The 20,236-nt window shown below is 52.4% G+C and overlaps 2 protein-coding genes across 2 annotated transcripts in view; both read right to left on the minus strand.

Moving 5' to 3' along the window:
• The window catches only part of RAB40C (RAB40C, member RAS oncogene family), a 38,320-nt gene extending 29,572 nt beyond the window's left edge, over positions 1–8,748 (minus strand). The window contains exon 1 of the mRNA XM_059861339.1: positions 8,466–8,748. Within this exon, the coding sequence (XP_059717322.1) occupies positions 8,466–8,619 (154 nt within the window). The 5' untranslated portion in view covers positions 8,620–8,748. The remainder of the gene's footprint in view (positions 1–8,465) is intronic.
• A 7,395-nt stretch (positions 8,749–16,143) lies between these two features.
• Positions 16,144–20,236, minus strand: part of PIGQ (phosphatidylinositol glycan anchor biosynthesis class Q) — a 33,795-nt gene continuing 29,702 nt past the window's right edge. The window contains exon 11 of the mRNA XM_059861459.1: positions 16,144–17,113. Coding sequence (XP_059717442.1) covers positions 16,961–17,113 — 153 coding nt within the window. The 3' untranslated portion in view covers positions 16,144–16,960. The remainder of the gene's footprint in view (positions 17,114–20,236) is intronic.

Genomic DNA, 20,236 nt, shown 5'->3' on the forward strand with positions numbered 1-20,236 from the left:
ACTTTGAATATCCTACCCCTCCATAGTTACACTTCAGTGGACACTGTGCAGGGAAATGCTGCTCTGCAGCATCAGACCCTTGTGGCATCCCCACACCATGCCTGGGCAGCCTGCATGGTGCATGCCAGCCTCAGGTGCACACCTGCTCAGGGATCCTGCAGAGGCTGGCTCTGATTCCTGGGATCTCCATCCACACCCCACTGGCATCTCCAGGTTTTGCTAGCAACAAAACAGCATTTCCAGACCCGTGCTCCACACCCAAACACCCAGAGAGAGCTGCAGCCCTTAAGCTGGGTGTAGACAGGTTAAGCAGACACTTGCAGAGTTCCCGGAATAGCTACAGAGATTCCACTCCCCAGGAATTTCTCTGGCTCCCAAGTTTGGTCTTGCTGCACCAACCACAGCCAGGAAAGGGCTGCTGCATGTTGGAAGCACCAGGATGGCTGTTAACACTGGTTTCACCTTTCCATGTGCTGTTTCCAACGACAACAAATCTCCAGGGACCCGACTTACAGTGCATGGCAGGTGTGCTCAGTTCTCCCTCCTTGTCCTTGAAGGATGTACTGGCCCTGTTGGCACAGCAGGCACCTCACTACACACCTGTACAAACTCTGCTGCCTCACAGCAGCTCTCACCAGCCTGAAACCAGGTTTTCCAAGCCCAAACTGGAGCCTCCCAGGTCCTCTCCTGACCTACAGGACAATGATCTCACTCCAACTACCCTGGCAGCCACTCTGGAGCACTTTTGCTGCCACCAGGGAAAAGCCAGCATTTGACATTTAAAAAAATAGAACAAAGTATTGAATTTCAGCCTTTTAATACAGATGAGTCCTACAGAAACACAACAGTGTCTCACCCACAGAGGTGTTCCACAGCAAACACATTTGCTGGCAGGGTGAGCAGCACAGGTAAGGCCCTCAGGTAAGATCTACCCTGCAGAGTTTCATCTCCTTGTGCCACAGCACAGGCCTGCAGTTTCCTGGAAGGATTTTACCACTAACTTACTCAGGCAGTTTGACAATGTAAGAAAGACAACAACTCTTGGGACTAGAGAGGATTTAAGATTAAATAAATGACGGGCAAAATGGGGTGAGGGGGTGGGTTGCTGCATTTTCTTTGTTCATTGTTTGGTTGGGTTTTTTTCCATCTAGTTCTGTCTCCAGTCCACTTGGCCTCCACTCCAGAACCGTGGGCAAAAGGCCTGTTACAGGTGCTGTTACAGCTGGTACCAAAGGAAACAAGGCAGGGTGATTTCTGTGCCCAGGACTGAGCAGGGCCAATCACCTGCACAGAGAGGCAAATGGTACAGTAAAACCCCCAATTGGGCCCAGGAACCTAGCAGCCTGGCTGGAAACAAGTCAAAATCCCTAAAAAAAAATATTTTTTTTAAACTCTGCATTTTATTTCAAAGGTTACCCCAAAGATGCTCAGAACTGTCTGTTAAAGTGCCACTTAATTACAGCCTTTCAGTGTGCCCTTTCTGCCCATCTCCTCCTTAACCACTGAGGGTTTAAGCAGCAAATACTACATTTGAATTGCACGAAGACTTTTGTCCCAATTCAGTGCCCAGTCCCACACAGAACGTACAGGACATTAAGAATTTCAGGTGTCATATTTACAGGAGAACAGCTATCAAAGTTTTAAAATGATCTAACAATATCTAGAATGGGCCGATGGAAATGAAACAAAGATGAAGCAGAAAAGAGGAAGAAAATCTAAAAAGCTGTGGCTACGTAAAAATACTTTCAGCAAATAGAAGCTCTATAGGAACAAACAATCTCCAAGCTATGTTGCAACCTTACTATTTACTACAACTTTTGCAGAAGCAAACAGACTCTTTGATGGAGGTTTCTTGCCTTAAGCCACCACCCTCTGTGCCCCAGGGTAATTTTCTTTCAGGTGAGTCTCACCTTACAGCAAAGCCTTTAGCAAAACAAAGCTGAAGGTTTTCACATTGGAGCTTCCTTCCTCCTCCAGCTTCTGCAATCACACAGGAATTGATATGACATAAATGCTCCTCTGGAACTCGAGCTGGAGTGCCAGGGGACAGCGAGGGGCAAAGGGAAAGAAATCCAGACTTTAACCAGCAAGTTTATAAAACCACAGCTCAAAGCTTTAGCTCAGAGCGTAGCTATTCTCAAGAGCAATGGAAAGATGCTCTGCTGTTCTGAGAGATCGAGGCTGCAGAGGAAAACATGCCAGGGAACAGCTGGAAACAAAAGCTGAGGGAGGAGGAGGAGACAAATTTCCATGTTTTTTCCTATGCCACTTAAATACTGTACCAACCAAAAGCCTCCAAACCAGGAGAGGTGTGGACAATTTTGGTGTGGAATCTGGAGAGAGCAAAACCTGCCTGCTTTTTACAAACAAAAACCACAGCGAAACTTTTAATCCCAGTTATTAGAAGAACATTCCACCCATTTCAGCTTTGTATTGCTCAGCTCACATCACCTTTGTGCACTCAGGGCTCTGGAACACGTTAACAGCCATAAAAGCACAGCTTTTATAGAGGGATTAGAGGTGGTGAGAACTCTGCAGTGCAACCCAGAACTTTGCAGTGTAGCTTCCCAGCTTTATGAAACCTCAGCAAAAACACAACCTTCCTCAGAGGTTCTGCACACATAACAACCTACACTGTTGTGCACCTCTAATCCTGACTAGAGGGAGACACCAAACCTGCCAGGTTTGGGGGTTGGGTTTTGGCTTGATGGGGATTTTTTTGTTTGTTGGCTTTGTTTTGGAATTTAAGTTTAAATCGCAGCTGGTTAGTCCCACAACAAGCAGAGCTGGAGGTTCAGCACTGTTATCTGTGGAATTATTTTTCACACAAAGGTTATGCAGTAAACAATGGAGAAATAAGAGATGCTGGAGCTGTTTCTGAGTTGCCTGCTCTGATGAGATCAGCTCTGCATCTCTGATGACAGGGAAGTGAACATCCCTGAAGGACACTGATGCAAGTGCTGGCAGACAGCAGGAATTGCTGCAACAACCACTCTGCAAGCCATCCAAAGAGGTTTCCAGCAGCACAACCAGCACAGTCCAGCTCAAACATTTCCTGCACATCAGTTGTGCAGCCACTACAGGAACGTGATGGCTAGGCTGCACTTGGAACACTTTGCCTCAATCCTCCTTGCACCAGAGTGCTAAAGCCTCAAACTGAAACAGTATTCCAAACATTATTCCAAAGAACACAGTCCTGCCAGAAAACAAAGAGCAGTTTCCACGGGTGTGCAGCAGCTGAAGCAGTGGGGCAGCCAGCCTGTGTCTACCATGGCCAGGGACAGGGCTGCTCCAGCAGAGCAGGACACGCAGGGTGGGAGTGGGCCAGGTGAGGAGGAGGAGGCAGGAAAGCAGCACCAGAACCAAGGCTTCCCTCCCTGCTGATGCCAAAGAGAGCCCTGACAGTGCAGCAGCACCAGGATGAGTACTCAGTTCATCAGAAACCTGGGCTCAACACGTGTAACTCTCATGCCTGTGCCCAGAAGGTGCCACTGCATCAGTGCTGGCCCTGTCTGAGGTTTTACTGCACACGGGATCACCCAGCAATTCCTGTCTGCTCAGGAGGGTGAGCCAGTATGAAGAGAGGTCCTGTGCTTACATGAGTTTGAGTTTACAGCAGAGCTGCTCAGCCACACACTTTTAAGGCTGTGAAAAGTAAACCAGTGTAGCAGGACCTGCAGCCAAACACGGCAGCACCACAGAGGCTGCAGACCAGAAGTGAGAGATCATCTCTATGGTCAGTCTTGGAAACTCAGCAGGCAAGGAGCAGAAGCACTGGGAAACATCCCTTCACATGCCCTCCATGGCAGTGAGGATAACACAAAGTGTCTCTTCACCCTCTGCCTCAGCAGGCTGCTGTAGGACAGGTTATCTCCTGGTTGGCATGGAACGAGCAGGGGAGTTTCTGGCTGCACACTGGTGCCTGAGGGGTTACAGGACATATCAGGAAAGGAACTGCTGTAAAGGAAGACTTGAAAGAAACAACTTAGGGATCTCCAGATTCATACAGTTGTACAGAAACAACCAGAGGGAAATGACATCCAAAGCTGTGGATCACTCAAACAACCTGGTAATTAACAGCAGCCCCCAGGCAAAAAGTGGGGCTGGAAGGGACCGACCACCTCCAAGGGCTGGGCAGTGTCTTCAGCTGCCTCTCCTGTTCCTCCTGGCCAGAGAAAGGGTAGGAAGCTGCATTGCCCCAGCCCTTGCTCCTGGCAGAGAACCCCAGCCCTAGTGAGCTTGCTGCTGCTGCTCCCAGGAGCTGAATTCCTGCACTTCTGCTACTGGGGAAGAGTTCTTGAGAAAGATCCAGTTTTCACCTGAACCATAAAACCTGTCAGCAGCTATTGCATTGAGCAGTTCAGGGGTCTTTTCCCTGACATTGCCTTGGATCTGGACAGCAGTAGGATACAGTGGGATACCTAAGGATGGTGCCTGAATAAAGGTACTAAAACCCAGCCAAGGGACAGGGTTGAAAGGAGGTGCTGGGGCTCCGTGCATTAGGGCTGGTGTCAGCACCAACTTTGTGCAGGGCAGGGCTCTCATTTCAGCTTTTGTGTGCTCATCACAAGATCAGAGTGAGGACATTGGCTGCATCCTCACCACTTTCTTAATACAAGCTGAGGACAGGGAAAATAAAAATAAAAATCCACCCCCTTTCCAGTCAAAGCCATCTGCTCCAAAACACGCTCTACTCTCTCCCTAATACACATTTCTGCTTTCCTGTGGGAACAACAGCAGGTGAGGGGGAAGGCAGCCGCAGAAAAAGCCCTCCATCATGTGAGGAGGGAGCACATCACACTCAGGTCTGTGTGGTGAGCCCAGCCCTGGCCCTGCTCCTGGGACACCAGCACTGTCTCACAGGGCAGTGCCAGCCCTCCTGCCTGCCGAGCACAGAGAGCTGCCCTGACTCAGCTCAGGGCTGGCTGCTCCTGCAAGCCAACAAACCTGCTGGATGAGATCATTTCAGCACATGAATAACCAGCTATTAGAGATGTGTGACACGGTGGTGACAAAGCCACAGGTCCCTCAGGTGAGGAGCAGCCTCGTGCCTCTAACGCACGGCACGCACACTGCCCCTGCTTCACATGCAGCTCCACCACATCCAAGTCCCAAACCACCCCGGGACCAACACATTTCTGTCCTGCAGCAGTGCTTGGGGATGGATGAGGACAGCTGTTTAAAAACCAAAGTGATCTGTGCAGGGAACTCACCCACAAGTAAGGCACAGTTTCACTTGAGTCTGGTGTAACCCTGTGGCTCATGGCATAGAGCAGCCCCTCGCTGCACCTGGAGAGAAGGAGCCAGCACTGACATCACAGAGGGCATCCAGGGAAAATGCAGGATTTTAGGTTCCCAGGTGAGATCCTCCAGCTGTCCAGAGCAGCAGTGAGGCTCTAAGAACAGCATCCTGCCTCCACAACTGCAGATTTGGGAAAGGGAAGGTGAAAGCTGGGTAGAAGGACAACGTTGGAAGCCTAGAAAAGCATTAATGTTCTCCCTGTCCAAACAACAGTAGGAAGGCTTAATTCAGGGTCTTCTGTGGATGGCCAAGAAAAGGCAAAAGCTAAGTCCAAATCAGTTACAACAGGACAAAACCAACACTCTCTGCTCTTCACAGGGAGCATGCTTGGCTGACGCTCCTGAAGACTGATATACTCCATAGCTCAACACGAACCTAGTAAGGAACACACAAGTGACAACTGGATGTCAATTTCCTTCTCAAAATGCCACCTTTTTGTCACTAGAAGTTCCATACTCACTGCCCTCACAGCTTGGTGCAGCAATGGTCAGGGCATTGCTCACATCTCCTGCACCAGGAGTAACAACCACCTCTGCTCCCACAGAGGAGGTTTATTTTGCCAGCAATTTAAAGAAAGGACATTGCTGAGGCCTTGCTATGCACCACAGGAACTGCAGGGGCTAATATAAGATGTGCCCGATTTAGAACGAGGTGCCAAGCTCCAAGGCTGTGCTGAGAAGTGACACTGCTGCTCAGGGATCCTGAAAAAGGAGGGACAGAAGCACCTATGGTGCTGTATGACAGACACAGCTCCCACTGCATCCCAGGCTCTCAGATATACTGGACACAGGCAGGCAGAGGCTGCTTACAGCACCTAAAATCCAACAGAAAAAGGGCTTTTCATCTCTCAGCTGTGAGCTGATCCAACACCCAGATGCCCACAGAGCAGAGAGGAATCCGTCGATCTCTTTTCTAATAGCCTGGGTAAGAGCAGCTAAAATACAGAGCTACATTTACAGAGCTTCACTTCTGAGCATGTGCCTTCCCCAAGTTGGAAGGACAATCCATTCTATGCTGCATCACAAAACTTGGCTGCTTACAACTGTTTCCACAAAACCAAGTAAAAGCAGCAGACCCCAACCAGACAGAGAAGGCAAATGCTCTCTCTCCCCTTCCTGCCAAGGTCAGGGACCTGAGCTCCCCACGAGATGTCCCCACCACAAGAGCAGCTCAAAGCACACACAAGTTGTGCTTTCTGCACTGACCAAAACAGTGGTCGATGACACAACACTCATTTTAAAATTGGGATGTGGGATCTGGGAGGGAATGAGGATGAGGACAACGTGCTTACAAGCAGATTTACAAAGAGAACCTCCACGTAATATTCTGGCATTGCCGTTTTGGGATGGCATTAGGTACGTGCCAAAGAGGATGCCAGGCTCAAGCTGTTCCCAAAATCCAAGAGCCTTTGCTCAGGAGATGGTCTCTGTCAGGGAAGGGAAGCAGCATGCTCTGTCAGCACATCCCAGCTGTGCCAGAGGCACAGGGAGTTCCACTGCCAAGGCTGTCAGCAGCATCAGCAGGATCAAATTCACTTGGATATCAAAGCCACTCCAGCTGATTATCCTAAAGGTGCATTGCCTCCCAGAATCAACAGAAGCAGAGACTATCACAGCATATATTACTGTGAAACAACAGTATGTGACCTAATTCTCTAATTAGGAATGGGCTCAATTGCCCACAGAGGACAAGGGAAGGTTCTGAAATTATCCTGAGATTTCTTATTACTGAGATTTCTTTTTCTTTTTCACTGTTGTTTTGTAGCAACTAAATACCAGCAAGAAGATGCTGGTATTTAGTTGCTACAAAACAACAGTGGGTTCTGAGACAAAAGGTCTACAGCCATAGCCAAAATCCCTGTTCTTTGGGTCTCATGCCTATACCAAAGACCCCACTTAACTCACTTCTTATTCCTGCCCTGTGTGCTTCAAATCCACTTCAATCAGGAGACAACTCCAACTGCCACATTTCACAAAACAGCCACCCCGTTACACTCTACATAGTAAACACCAACCCCAGGGAGCAGTTAGACAGATCCAAGGTGAGGCAGGCTCTCCAGAAACACAAACTCTCTTCAGGGAAGCTCTGAAGCACCCAGCACCTTCTCAAAGGCAAACCACACCAGCTCAGATAGACACCCGAGGAGATGAACGATAGCAAAGCCTTCTCCTTCCTGAAGCGCTGCTCCCATTTCACAGGCAGCTCCACTTCTGAGTCACCACCTCCCCGTAAATCTCTGTGGAGCAGGTGTGCATTTGCATCAGCTCCTGGGGAGCTGGTGGTGGCTCCAAGGACCGAGTGTGGTGGGAGCCACACCACTCTGCACGCTCCAAATTTGACCCGTGCAGAGCACCAAGGAGCTCCCGATTCCCTCGGGTTCCTGATACAGGCAAAACTCGGCACGACCCGCTCCTGCCCTGGGCTGCAGCGATGATGCAGGGTCTGAGCCCTTGGGGATGTTATTGTGCATGGAGGAGGGGGAACGATGACAGATTGACACCCACAGCAGGACCCGCACCCCGCCAGGCAGTGCTACACCGTAACTGCAGGAAATGCACAGCGCTACTCCTTGGCTCTTAATTACGGTCTTGTGATACCGTAGTTAATGGGCCGTCATGGGCTCCATTAGGAACCTCGACGGTGGCAGGAGGTGGATCAGCCAACCCGGCCGCTCCCGGTACAGCCACCGAGCCAGAGCGGCTCCGAGCTGGTAATCAGGCTCCAGTTCTTTTGTTACAGCCCCTGCTTCCTCTGGGAACGGCTCGGTCCTTGTGGCAGCCGGGGAGAGGGAGGGAGCCCTGCCCTGCGAGCGGGACCGCTTGGGAAGGGTCCGGCTGCGCATCCAGGGATTACATCAGACACCAGCCCCTCTGCCCACATTCTCCTCCAGATTTGGGGCATTTCAAGGAGCTGAGAAGGCCTCAGAGCTGCCTGCCACGCGCTGCGCTCCCAGTTAATAAAAAAAAAAAAAAAAAAACACCCAACAAAAAAAACAAAGGCAAAAGCAAAACAACCCCTCCCTGCCCGCCAGCTCGGCGCTGGGGTGACGGCCCTGGGGGTCCCCGCGGGATGCGGGTGACAGCAATGGGAGGGGGAGGTGACAGCGACAGGGGTGTGACAGCCAAGGGGGTCCTGCGGCCCGGTTCGCCCCAGCCCCCCTTACCGTTGCTGTAGGCGTAGGGGGACTCGGAGGCGCCGTCCTGCAGGCTCTCCAGGATCTCCCCCTTCCCCACGTCGCTATCGCCCACCAGCAGGAACTTGAGCAGGTAATCGTAGCTCTTCACCGGGCTGCCCTGGGTGCCCATCCTGCCTCTCATCGGCGGGGCGGCCCGGCCCGCATCCTCCGCCCGCCAGCCTCGGGCTGCGGCCTCTGCCCCGCCGCCGCTCACCGCCGGCCGCGCATCTTCCGCCGGGGCCGCGCTGGGACCTGCGGCGGAGGAGGAGGAGGAGGAGGAGGAGGAGGAGGAGAAGGCGGAGGAAGGGCCCGGCCCGGCCCGGCCCCGCAGCGCCCCCGCCGCTGACACGGCTCTACTCCGCCCTCCCACTCGCACAAAGCGCCGCCGCCCCACCGGGCCCCGAGCCCGCTCCGCCCCGCCGGGCCGCAGCACCGCGCCAGGTCAGCCCCAGCTCCGGTCCCGCCACCCACCTCAGCCGGGCAGGGCCGCCCCCGCCTCGCGGACCCGCCGCGTCCGCCCGAGACCAGGCGGCGCCTCCGCCCCGCTCTCGCCGCTCCCATAGGTTAAACCGTGCGTCAATCAGAAATGGCCCCTCCTCCTCCACATATTCGCCGCTTCCATAGGCTTAGATACAGGTCAATCAGAAGTGCCCCGCCCCGACGCGCCCCTGAGAGCTCAAGGGGCAGGACCAGCGGACGGCTGAGAGACGAAGGACTACAGCTCCCGGCGTACCTTGCGGGAAGTGGAGCATGATGGGATAGCGAGTCGGGCGGGGTAGCGCCCGACGTGGGAGGAGGTACCTCGGGACTGGGGGAGCGGGATTGCAGAACTGGGACTGGGGGAGCGGGATTGCAGAACTGGGACTGGGGAGCGGGACTGGGGGAGCGGGATTGCAGAGCTGGGACTGGGGAGCGGGACTGGGGGAGCGGGATTGCAGAACTGGGATTGGGGACCGGGACTGGGGGAGCGGGATTGCAGAGCTGGGACTGGGGAGCGGGACTGGGGGAGCGGGATTGGGGAGCGGGATTGGGGAGCATCCGTGTGTGCGGGACACCCAGGTGTCATCCAGGAAGGGGGGCATCCACATGTGAGCTGAGCATCCAGATGGGAGGGGCATCCAAGAAGAGGCAGCACTCAGGATTTGGGGACATCCAGCTGTGAGAGATGTCCAGTGGGTGGGTACGTGGGAGGGAGGGCATCCTCCAGATGTCCTCCTCCAGATATGGGGTGGGTATCCAGAAAGAAGGGCACCCACAATTTGGGGGCATCCAGGTGGGTGATCATCCATTTCATGGCAGGCAGCAGGTTCGTGGGGTGGGAGGTGTGTGCACCCCATTGTTGGTGGGGCAGGGGGCAGCCATGGTGATACCCAGCATGTCCCCAGGGAATGGGGCTGTGGGTGCCAGGCTGAGCCTGTACCAGGACTCCTGGATGTTCTCCACTGGAATTCCTTGGCACTGGCCTGCCATCCCTGAGGAACCGCTCCCAAACCCAATCCCAGGGGATTCCCAGTGGGGAGGTGTGGAGGATCCTCTCCCTGCCATCATTGCTGACAAATCCCTCTGCTGAACAAAGCATCCTGCTCGTCTTTCCAGAGCTGGGCATTCACCATCCATGCTCCCAGCCTGCTGCTTCCAGTGAATGCCATGTCCATTACCCACGTGCCTCAGCCCTGCCAGCACCGCAGGTGCCCTCAGCCTGCAAGGATCCTGCAGCTCCTTGGGGAGTTCTGCTGGCTGCTCATGCCAGAGAGCCCTGGGAAGGATGAAGGGCAGGGCAGGGTCACTCATGGATGGAGAGGGAGAGGGGATGGATTGAAGGGAGATGTTTTTATAGAACCATGGAATGGTTTGAGACCTCAGAGACCACCCAGTCCCACCCCCTGCCATGGCAGGGACACCTCCCACTGTCCCAGGCTGCTCCAAGCCCTGCCCAGCCTGGCCTTGGGCACTGCCAGGGATCCAGGGACAGCCACAGCTGCTCTGGGCACCCTGTGCCAGGGCCTGCCCACCCTCACAGGGAGCAATTCCTAATTCCCAATATCCCATCCAGCCCTGCCCTCTGGCAGTGGGAGCCATTCCCTGTGTCCTGTCCCTCCATCCCTTGTCCCCAGTCCCTCTCCAGCTCTCCTGGAGCCCCTTTAGGCCCTGGCAGGGGCTCTGAGGTGTCCCTGGAGCCTTCTCCTCTCCAGGTGAGCACCCCCAGCTCTGCCAGCCTGGCTCCAGAGCAGAGGGGCTCCAGCCCTTGGGGCATCTCTGTGGCCTCCCTGGGCTCTCTCCAGAGTTGTTCCCTCCACACTCACAGGGAGGGGGGGGCTGCCCCCTCTTTGGGGGTCTCTGTCTGGCTCCCTCTCCTCTCCCACAGCCTGAAGGCTCGAGCTCCTGTGCTGCCCTGGAGCCATGAGCTCTGGATCCCTTTGGGGGCCTCTTCTGGTGAGGGGTTTGTGTCCTGTGGGCCAAGGGGATCCTCATCCTCAGCTGTCAGGTTGGCTTCTCCACTGGCAGGGGCCAAAGCCAGCCCCCCTCTGCGCCCTCCCCCAGCTCCCACCGCTGCTGCCAAGCACAGTGAGAGCAGTGACAGAGGAAAACAAATAGCAGCTAAAGCAAACCCCAAGAGCAGATGTCCTCCTGCAGCCACTGCCATCCCGGGCCACTGCCCCATTCCCAGGGTAAAGGGGCTTGGGAGATAAAGCCTATGGAGAAACATCCACCCAGGGCACAGCCTGGTGGGCAGAGCAGGGGAAGGGGAGAGGGGGGACATGTGGATGTTTCTTTTCTCCAGGAGGAGAGAAAAGCCTCATTTCTGTCCAACAGTCCAATGGATCCAAAGCAGTGCAGGTAGATAGGAGGAGGATGGGCAGGAATCTCCTCTATTTTATCTCTCTTTTCTCAGCCTCTGGGTCTCAGTCCTGCCACTCCACAGGACCAGCCAAAGGCCTAGCTCATTCCAGGGATTTCTCTTGTCTTTGGTGGGATGGTGGAAACCAAACAGAGCCCAGACAGGTGGGAATTGTGGCAAGAGTTGGGAGGCAGAGGGAGAGGAGCAATCCTGGCAGAGCCTCCTGGCAGAGGGGTGACCTTGGCAGGCGCTTGCTGCAATGTGGGGAGTTTGTCACAGCTGTGCCTTCAGCTGGGAGAGGGAAAAGGAGAAAGGGATGGAATTCAAGGGAGTGAGTGCTCTGGTGTGAGGAGGGAAAGAGTGGCCAGAAGGAACTGTCACTTCCAGGCCCAGCTTGGGCTGCTGCTCAGATTGTGCTGTGCTGCAGAGGATTGTCCCCTGTCCTGCCCCCTCACACTGAACACATCCCATGGGCAGGCCCATGGGACACCAAGGATCCCCCCTCTGAATCACAGAACACCCAGAGCTGGAGGAGCATCACTTCAACCATCTCCCAGGCCTGAGGTGGCACTCACTGGATCCTCCAGCTTTGTGGTTTGGCCTTGGCAGAACAATTATAGCTGGACAAATGCTGAAATACCCCTGTGTGTGAGAGCAGAGGTTTGGGAGCTGCCCAGCCAGGCCCTGGGATGGGGATGAACAGCCTGGATCAGCTGAGCCTGCAGCAGCTGCCCTGCCCATCCGTGTGCTGCTGACAGCCCCACTGTGCTCAGCAGCAAGGCAAACTAGAGGTAAGGGCTGGGTTTTCCTCCCAACATCTTTATTCTGGAGTTATCAAAATCCATTTAAGTTCTGACTAAAAGATTGAATTAACCAATAAAACCTATCAGTAGAACAAAGCTCTCCATCCCTAAACTTGCACACAAGCACTGGCATGTGCAGCATTCCTCAGCCCTGCTGCAACTGGCACTGCTGGCACTGTCACTGTCCTGCTGTGCCCCTGCTCTGCCCAGCACTCCTCCCTGCAGAACTGCAGCTGTGATGAGCCTGAAGCCAGTGTGGTTCCTGAGTCAGGGCTCGTTCCTGGACTGGTGCACAGGACTGGCCTGTGTTTCACATCACCAGGCTGTGTTTCACATCAGGGCTGCAGGGGGAAGGAAGTCACCTTCAGCTGGGGTTCGTGGTGACATTTAAAGCAAACACTGTGTCACTGCTGTGGGAGCACTTTGCTCCTGCTGAACGCCTGGTGGCTCACGTGAGGGAAGGAGAAATGCACAGTGGCTTTTAACTGCCTTGCCAAACCTCACTCACAAACACTCACACACTTTTAATGAAACTCTCAATGAGTCAGTGCTCTTTTATAATCCTTTACACAAAACCAGAAAACGCTGTGAGGAGGACTGATTACAAGAACTGTGAAGTTCTCACGAACTTCCCCAGTGCCAGATGTTAAATAACAGTGGACAGCAGAGGAGCTGCAGCCTGTCCCTGCCCCCAGGTGGGCCTGGTTCTGCAGCTTCCCCCAAACACCTCCACTGCTCCCAGCCCCAGTACCTGCCTGGTAATGCAGGGGAGTGTTCTGTCACCTGCAGCACTCATCCCTGTGGGAACACTCCTCATGTTTAGCTGCCGAGATGGTAAATGGGGAGTCTGAGCTTTCCTGGTTTGAGGCTCAGGCGTGGATAAGGGCTGGAGCCAAAGGTGACAGACTCCTGCAGCAACCCCTAATGCAAAATGGTGAGCCAGAGGCAAAGGTGGTGGGCATTCTGTTCTCATCCAGGAAGGCAGATCAGCTGCCCACATGGGGCTTGGATTGCTTTGAACATGTTTATCCTGCACCCAAAACTCCCAATCCAGCTGGAAAGCCCTGTGGCCTCCTTTCACGTGGGAGATCAGCTGAGATCCAGACCCATCCCCCAGGTGTGCACAGCACACTCACCCTGCAGAGCCCCAGGGCTCCACACTCTAGGCTGTTCCCTGACCCTGCAGGCCTGGACACTGCCAGGTTTGGGGCGCTGCTGCCCAAGCCCCCAGAGCTCCCACTGTGAGCTCAGCACAGGCAGGAGTGTGGCAGGAGAAAGGGCTCTCTGCCACCAAGTCCAGAAAAGGACCAAGGAGCAGGTAAGGGGTCTGAGTCAATGCACAGGCACCCCCCTTACCAAGGCTTTGTCCCCCAAAAGGCAAAGGGGCTGCTGAGCAGTGCCTGAAGAGGGGGAACAGGAGCAGATGTGGCACAGGACTGCCCTGCTCACATTCACTGAGGAGATCTGAGTCACGGCGTCGCCGAGCTCTGCACAACACAAGGGCAAGAGTCATGAACTGAAACACATCAAACCCTGCCTGAGAGCAGGGAACACCTTTCCACTGTGGGGGTCATCGACCACTGGCACAGGCTGGTGGAGTTTCCATCCTTGGAGATATCCCAAAGCAATCTGGACACAGTCCTGGGCAAGCAGCCTTGGGTGGCCCTGCATGAGCAGGGGCTGGGCCAGAGCATTACAACGCCCTGTGGCAGTGTGACCAGCAGGTCTAAGCATGAAGGCTGAATCACTGAGGGATAGAGTTGAGCAAGAAGAGTGCTGGAGCAGCAGAAAGAGGCAGCACAGGGCAGAAGGAAAGCAGCTCGTTCTCTGCAGGGTGAAATGCAGATTTTCCTTACACTACTGGAAGTCAATATATGGGTTGTGTATTTGTGCAAGAGTCTTTGTGTGGGCTTGAATAGGGCACAGTCCAGCTGCAGCATCAGGGAAAACTCCCAAACCCATAACCAGAGCTTTCAGTGCAGTAATTACTGAGGTTTCCTTTCAGCATTGTCACATGCTGTCCTGCTTAGGGGAAGAAAGTATTTCTCCAAGGCAGAATTTCTCTCTAGGATCAAGTTTTTCACACACTGAATCACATTTTCCTTTGCAAACCCCCTGCCTAAGTAAAGAGGGGGTTTCTGGCAGCACTGGGAAGCAAAAGGTGGGAGAAATAATAATAAGGAAATGCAGTATTAAAAAAAGTCTGTAAGATTAGAGTCTTTGACTGATGGCTGGCAAAGACTGCTTGTTGCCTGCTGTAAGGGGTGTGTGGTAGGAATGGGAGATCTGGATTTTTTTAACTACTTCTCATCCAAGAGCTGCACTGGATAATATGGATCTGAGGACAAATCAGAGCCAGAGCCTTACCAGCAGCCTCTTCCCTGAGGAAATGTCAGCACTGGGCCAGTCTGTGCTGCCGTGGAAGATGAGGCTGATCCTAACTTCTAATTAGAGAGATGACATAAGGTCAAGTGCTCTCGAGCAGGATGTCTGCTACACTGTTTTAATATCCCTGCACAGAGTCGGAAAGGGTGGGGGAAGACTCTTTCAGCAGGGACTGGAAAGGAAGAGGAGAGACGTGGCAAACATCCAGCAGAAGCAACTCAGATGCTCAGATACCATTGCAGGCAAGGAGAACACCCAGTGCAAGGAGCAGAGAGGCAGCTCAGGCACCAGCTCTGGGTGACACAGGAGAACTGCAAGCACAAGGAGCTGCCACTGTCCAGCTGGGCTGCTCAAGGTTCTCTGTTGCAGAAGACTCAGGATCTTAGGTTTGAGGAGCTTTTTCTTGGTTTGGTATTTCCCCACCCCAGAGTCAGTATCAGCCTTTAGTAAACAAATCCAACACTGGAACATCTGATCCATCTGGCAGGTTCCCAGTAGTTGCTGGTTTCATGGCTCTGTGCTGCCACGGGGGCTATCATGGCATTTGAACCCCAAGGACCATCATGAACTGTGCGGTCCCACAGAAAGATTTTAAAAGCCAGGATATTAGAAACATTACTTTCACAAGACCAAAAATAACAAAGTTTCTCACAGCAGTCAGCAAACTGAACTGTGCAGGCGTGGGAGGAACCAGGGGATATCATTTAAGGGCTCCACAGGAAAGATGAGAGGGAGGTGAGGTGTAAACCTGCTCTGTTCAGTGCCAGGTGAGGATGGGGCTCATGACTGACTTCAGCTGAAGTGAAAATGTTATTTACACCATTCATCCACTGAATGCATCACAGCCTGCAGTTATTCACACCTGGAGTGCAGGGGATTCCTTAGGTAGTGATCATTGCAAGACAAGAAGGAGTTTTAAGCACAGATCATCAAAGAAGCTCTCTGCAGTTTCTGCAGGCAGGGATGTCCCAGCCAGAGCCTGTAATGGCAGATGGTGAGAGGGGGGCTTTACCACACTGGCTTTCCCAGTGATTTGCCCTGGCTCAGGGTGACAGGGCATCATGTAGTGCCCATGCAGTCCTACCTCCCTCACATGTCCCTAAGAAACCTCAAAGGCCTTGGAGCTTTGCCTGCTAAAGAATGTCTGGACCATGCACCTGCCTGCAGAGCTTCCTTTTCTCCTGCTCAGACTCTGCCTGTAGAGGCACTGACTGCACCATGAGGGGCTTTTAGCAGCTCCAGACAACCCAAATACATCTGGCCAGGGATGTCCTAAAGAGGGGGGAAGGGGGGGGCATAACACTTCTCTTCTGTGACAGCTGCCAGCACAGGGATGAGACACAGGGCTGGGGTAGGAAACTCTGACCCTCCTGCTGCGAGTGCTGACTGAAGGCTCCTAAAGCCCCAGGGCACCTTGCCCTGCCAACGCCCACTGGAGTACAGAGGCAGCCATCCAGAGAAGGGCTGGGCACTGCAGCCTCTGCACCTTCTCTTCTTCCTCCTCCATCCTTGGTTCCTTGGCCAGCCAGGGGAAAAGGGGCAGGATTCAGCAGAGCCCTCACCTGTGCAAAAAGCAGGGAACAGTGACACTGACTCCTTGTTTGAGCTGGGGCAGAGGAATGAGCAGAGCTGGAGGAAGTGTATTTTGGGTAAGGACTGTAATTAAATTTGACACAATCACTGCATGCCCAGTGGAACACCCTCCAGTGCACAGGCACCCTTTCCAAGAGAGAGAATAGGAGACACATCAAAATGAGACCAGAACATGGAAAGCCAAGCACTCATGCACTTTGGAAATGTATCCAAAGCAACTAGTCTCCCAAGAGAAATCACAGAATCATGATAAAACAGTCTGTGCTTTTGGGCCTCCAGCCTCGCTCTTCCCACACCTCTGGTGCTGCAGTGAGGGTGAGTGCAAACCCTCCTCAAAAGAAATTAATAAATATCCCATGAACTCAGACACGCAGCTGTTCAGTTTTCAGAGTAGGACTCCACGAGCTGATTCTCCACATGGTTTTGATCAGCTGGCTTGAGGGCTGAAGTATAAAAGGTCCAAAACATGCTCTGGCTGAAGGCACCACAGCATTGTGGCTCTGAACCACCTGAGGGGCTGATTTGCTGTGGCCCTGTGAGCTGACATGGAAGAAGAAATTCATCCCCAGACCATTTGGGAGCTGCTCCCTCCACAACACTGAGTGCTGGTTTCATGAGGCACTGATGGGTTTAACCTTTTGCTTCCAAAATAATCATTAGCATAATATACAAACACAGTGTAGGGGAAGAGGAAGCTGAAAAATAATGTTTAAAAATACTTGCCTTTAAAAATCAGCCCTTCCTATGTTACCAAAATCTCTTTAAAGGGATGGAGCAGTAGCTGGCTCTGAGCAGCCTTTGGTCCCAAAGCATTAGGAGTCAGTAAGTTTTTCAGGTCAAGTTCCCAAGTTCTTCCACTGTCTTTAGTTCTGCTTGTCTCCTTTGTGTTTCCAAGGGTAGATGAGCTCTCCAAGGAACAGTTTCTTGCAGAGGGATGCCCAGGAGTCCCTGGGATAGCAGCTGTAGGTGGGTAGTTTGTAGGTCTGGACCACACCTCCATAGGAGAGGGGGTTGATCTGTGTGGAGAAAAAGGGACAGCAGCAAGGGAAGCATCAGTCCTGCTCCTCACACAGCACAGAATTCCTCCCTGGCTTGCCAAGGCTGTTTATCTTTCATCAACATCCCCCAACATTAACAAATTGAGCTTGGCAAGGGGTGTTACTAGAGTCATTCCCAAGCAGAGGGGCAGACAAGAACCAGCACGAGAGCTGGGGGAATGAGAGGGGAGTGTGTTACACACCAGAGTGGAGGGGACAGTGGCTGGAGAGACAGCAGACAGCAACAGAATCACAGAGTCATGGAATTTTTTCATTTGGAAAAGATCTTTAAGATCATTGAGTCCAACCCTTAACCCAGCACTGCCAAAGCCACCACTAACCCATGTCCCCAAATGCCACATCCACCCTGCTTGTGAACATCTCAGGGATGGTGATTCCACCACTGCCCTGGGCAGCTGTGCCACCGTCTCACCACCCTTCCCATGAAGAAATGTTTCCTAATATCTCATTTAAATCTACATCTAGGACTGCACTGGGGATGCACTGGGACTCCAGGAACTCCTCTGCAATTTGGCTGTACCTGTTATGAGCCCTCAGCCCACAGCTGTGTGTGAAGTTAAACCTGGTATCACCCTAAACCACCCAGCAGAACCAAGTCATAGCACAACAGGATCACACCACAGGGCTCCTCATTACCATTTTCAATGAAGTCTCCTTGGCTGAGTTAATCTTTTTTAATTTGACTTCAATCACCACCCCAAGTCTGTGCCTACAAAAGTTCTGCCCATGGTCCCCAGTTGCTGCATTGACCTTTTGAAGACAGGGATGTGAACAGACACATTTACTGTGCCAGGGGTGACAGAAGCATGTCAGACCTTGGAAATGCTCATCCCAGTGAAGCATTCAGGGTATGGAGGCAGGTGAAGTCCACAGAATGGATCCAGTGTGGCATGAAAAGGATGCACAGCACAGCCTCCAAAGGACCAAAAAATAAATGGTGGGGCTTAGAGCATAGTCCATGAGAGATGCCCAGGGGTGGGGACTTACAGAGGCAGGGAAAGCTTGGTCAGTGGAGAGAAATGGAAGGACATCCCACTCTAGCAAAAGGGTTCAGCTCTGCTGGAACCAACCAAGCAGCTCTGGGAAAGGAGACTGTAATTCACAGCAGAGAATCCAGCCACAGAAGGAAAGAGAGACAGCAAACCCATGCACAGAGTCACTACTTGGCCAAACCTGAGTATTTTTTTGGTCCACTAAAAATCATCTGGGTTTCTGGGAGTGTGCCTGTGCCACCAGCTTGCTTCAGCTGCTTGGAGCTCATGGAGCAGTGAGGGATGAACCCCCAGGGCCTACAGAGATGAAGCTCTTGGAAAGTGGGGTTGAGCTAAGAGTTCATTAGAACTAATCCTGGAGATCTTTGTCAAATTAGTTTCAAAGTACAAGATTGCTCAAGCAGAAGGGGGAAATGCCTGCACACAGAAGCATCTCTAGGAAGTTTAGGCAAAAGGCCAGGGCAGCTGCTTGCAAGGAAAATTATAAAATAGAATAAACAGCATAGGGAAAAAAAGGCCAAAGAAACCTGTCCCCAGCACTAACAGCTGTAAAACCCAAGTATCTATTTCTGCCCATTTCCTCAGCTGTAGGCAAAGCAGAGTGTCTGAAGTGCAAACATGATGGGGGAGGAGGACAGGAACTGCTGCTCTACAAGGGAGTGATACAGCTTTGGCTATTAGCTGTGTGGGCTGGAAGGTCTGCACACAACATTTCTTGTTGAGAAGCATCTCTGGGTGGAGTGGTGAGACCCAGGGGCAGCACTGGCCACTGCAATAACCAGGGTTTCTTACACCCAGAGCCATTCACATCCCTGCCTCTCCTGGTACAAATGGAAGCAAACAGGCAAAACTCATTATCAGTGAAGAGGCAATATTTGCTCCCCTTATGAAAGTTCTGTAGGTCAAAGCTATAATAAACCCTGCTAGAATATCCATCCTAATGGAGCTGTTCCCTTTTCCCTTCCTCTGCTGTTTAACCCTTTCCAAAGCAGGAGAAGATGAACTTGCAGCAGAAGGCACACGAATGGATCAAACTCATTGTGATCTAGAATCCCAGAATCTCAGACTGTTTTGGGTTGGAAGGAACCTTAAAGCTCATCTTGTTGCACCCCTACCATGGGCAGGGACACCTCCCACTAGCCCAGGTTGCTCCAAGTCCTGCCCAGTCTGGCCTTGGGCACTGCCAGGGATCCAGGGGCAGCCACAGCTGCTCTGGACACCCTGTGCCAGGGCTTCCCCACCCTCAAAGGGAAGAATTTTTTCCTAATATCTACTCCAGACCTGCCCTCCTTCAGCTTAAAGTCAGTTTTCTCCCTGGGCTATCAGTTTTGTTGAGCCACACTGCCAGAAATATTTCTTCTTGTGCACCAAAAGAAATGACTTTAAACACTAAGGAAAATACCGACCTATGTAAGACTTCCTGAAGAATATTAAAGTAGCATTTGACATGGAAATATCATCACCCATCCTCTGCCCCCTGCAGGGTCTGGACTTTGCATTCCAGAGGCACTATCTTAAAAATCAAAGATAATCCCTTGGCCGAACCAGGAGCTGGTTGGGAATGCTCAAAGCTGGCATTATTGATTTCTAATCCATTCCCAGTGCCCCACAGGACAGCTCAGACTATCACCTACAGCTGCAATTATTTTGGGTGTAGGTCCATGCATCCAGCCTGACTTCCACCAGGCACTGCTCTAAGAGGGCTTCCACACAGAGGGGGGGCAAAGCCACAGCAGATTCTCAAGAAAGGCACATCACTGTGTACAATAAATAAGAATTTCACTAAAAAATAGGTTTTTTAGACTGCCCTCTCCAAAGGCCTATCACAAAGTGGGTTATTCAGCAGGATTTCTGACACAAGCCCATTTTTCATTTCCACCAGCACAAAGAGAGCAAAAAAAGTGCCTTTTCTGACTGCCTGCTCATTACTATTGGAACAGAAGTCTGGGACAGACATCTACAGCAGCACTTCCACCTCTTGAGGTGATAACTTGTGCTATATTCCAGACAGAAAATGGATCTTCTTGCAGCGGTCCAAGGAAAATTCATCACAGTCATATGACTCATTGCCTTTGCTCTTTAAGTCATG

This window comes from Haemorhous mexicanus, chromosome 17 (genome assembly GCF_027477595.1).
Source record: "Haemorhous mexicanus isolate bHaeMex1 chromosome 17, bHaeMex1.pri, whole genome shotgun sequence".
NCBI lineage: Eukaryota > Metazoa > Chordata > Aves > Passeriformes > Fringillidae > Haemorhous > Haemorhous mexicanus.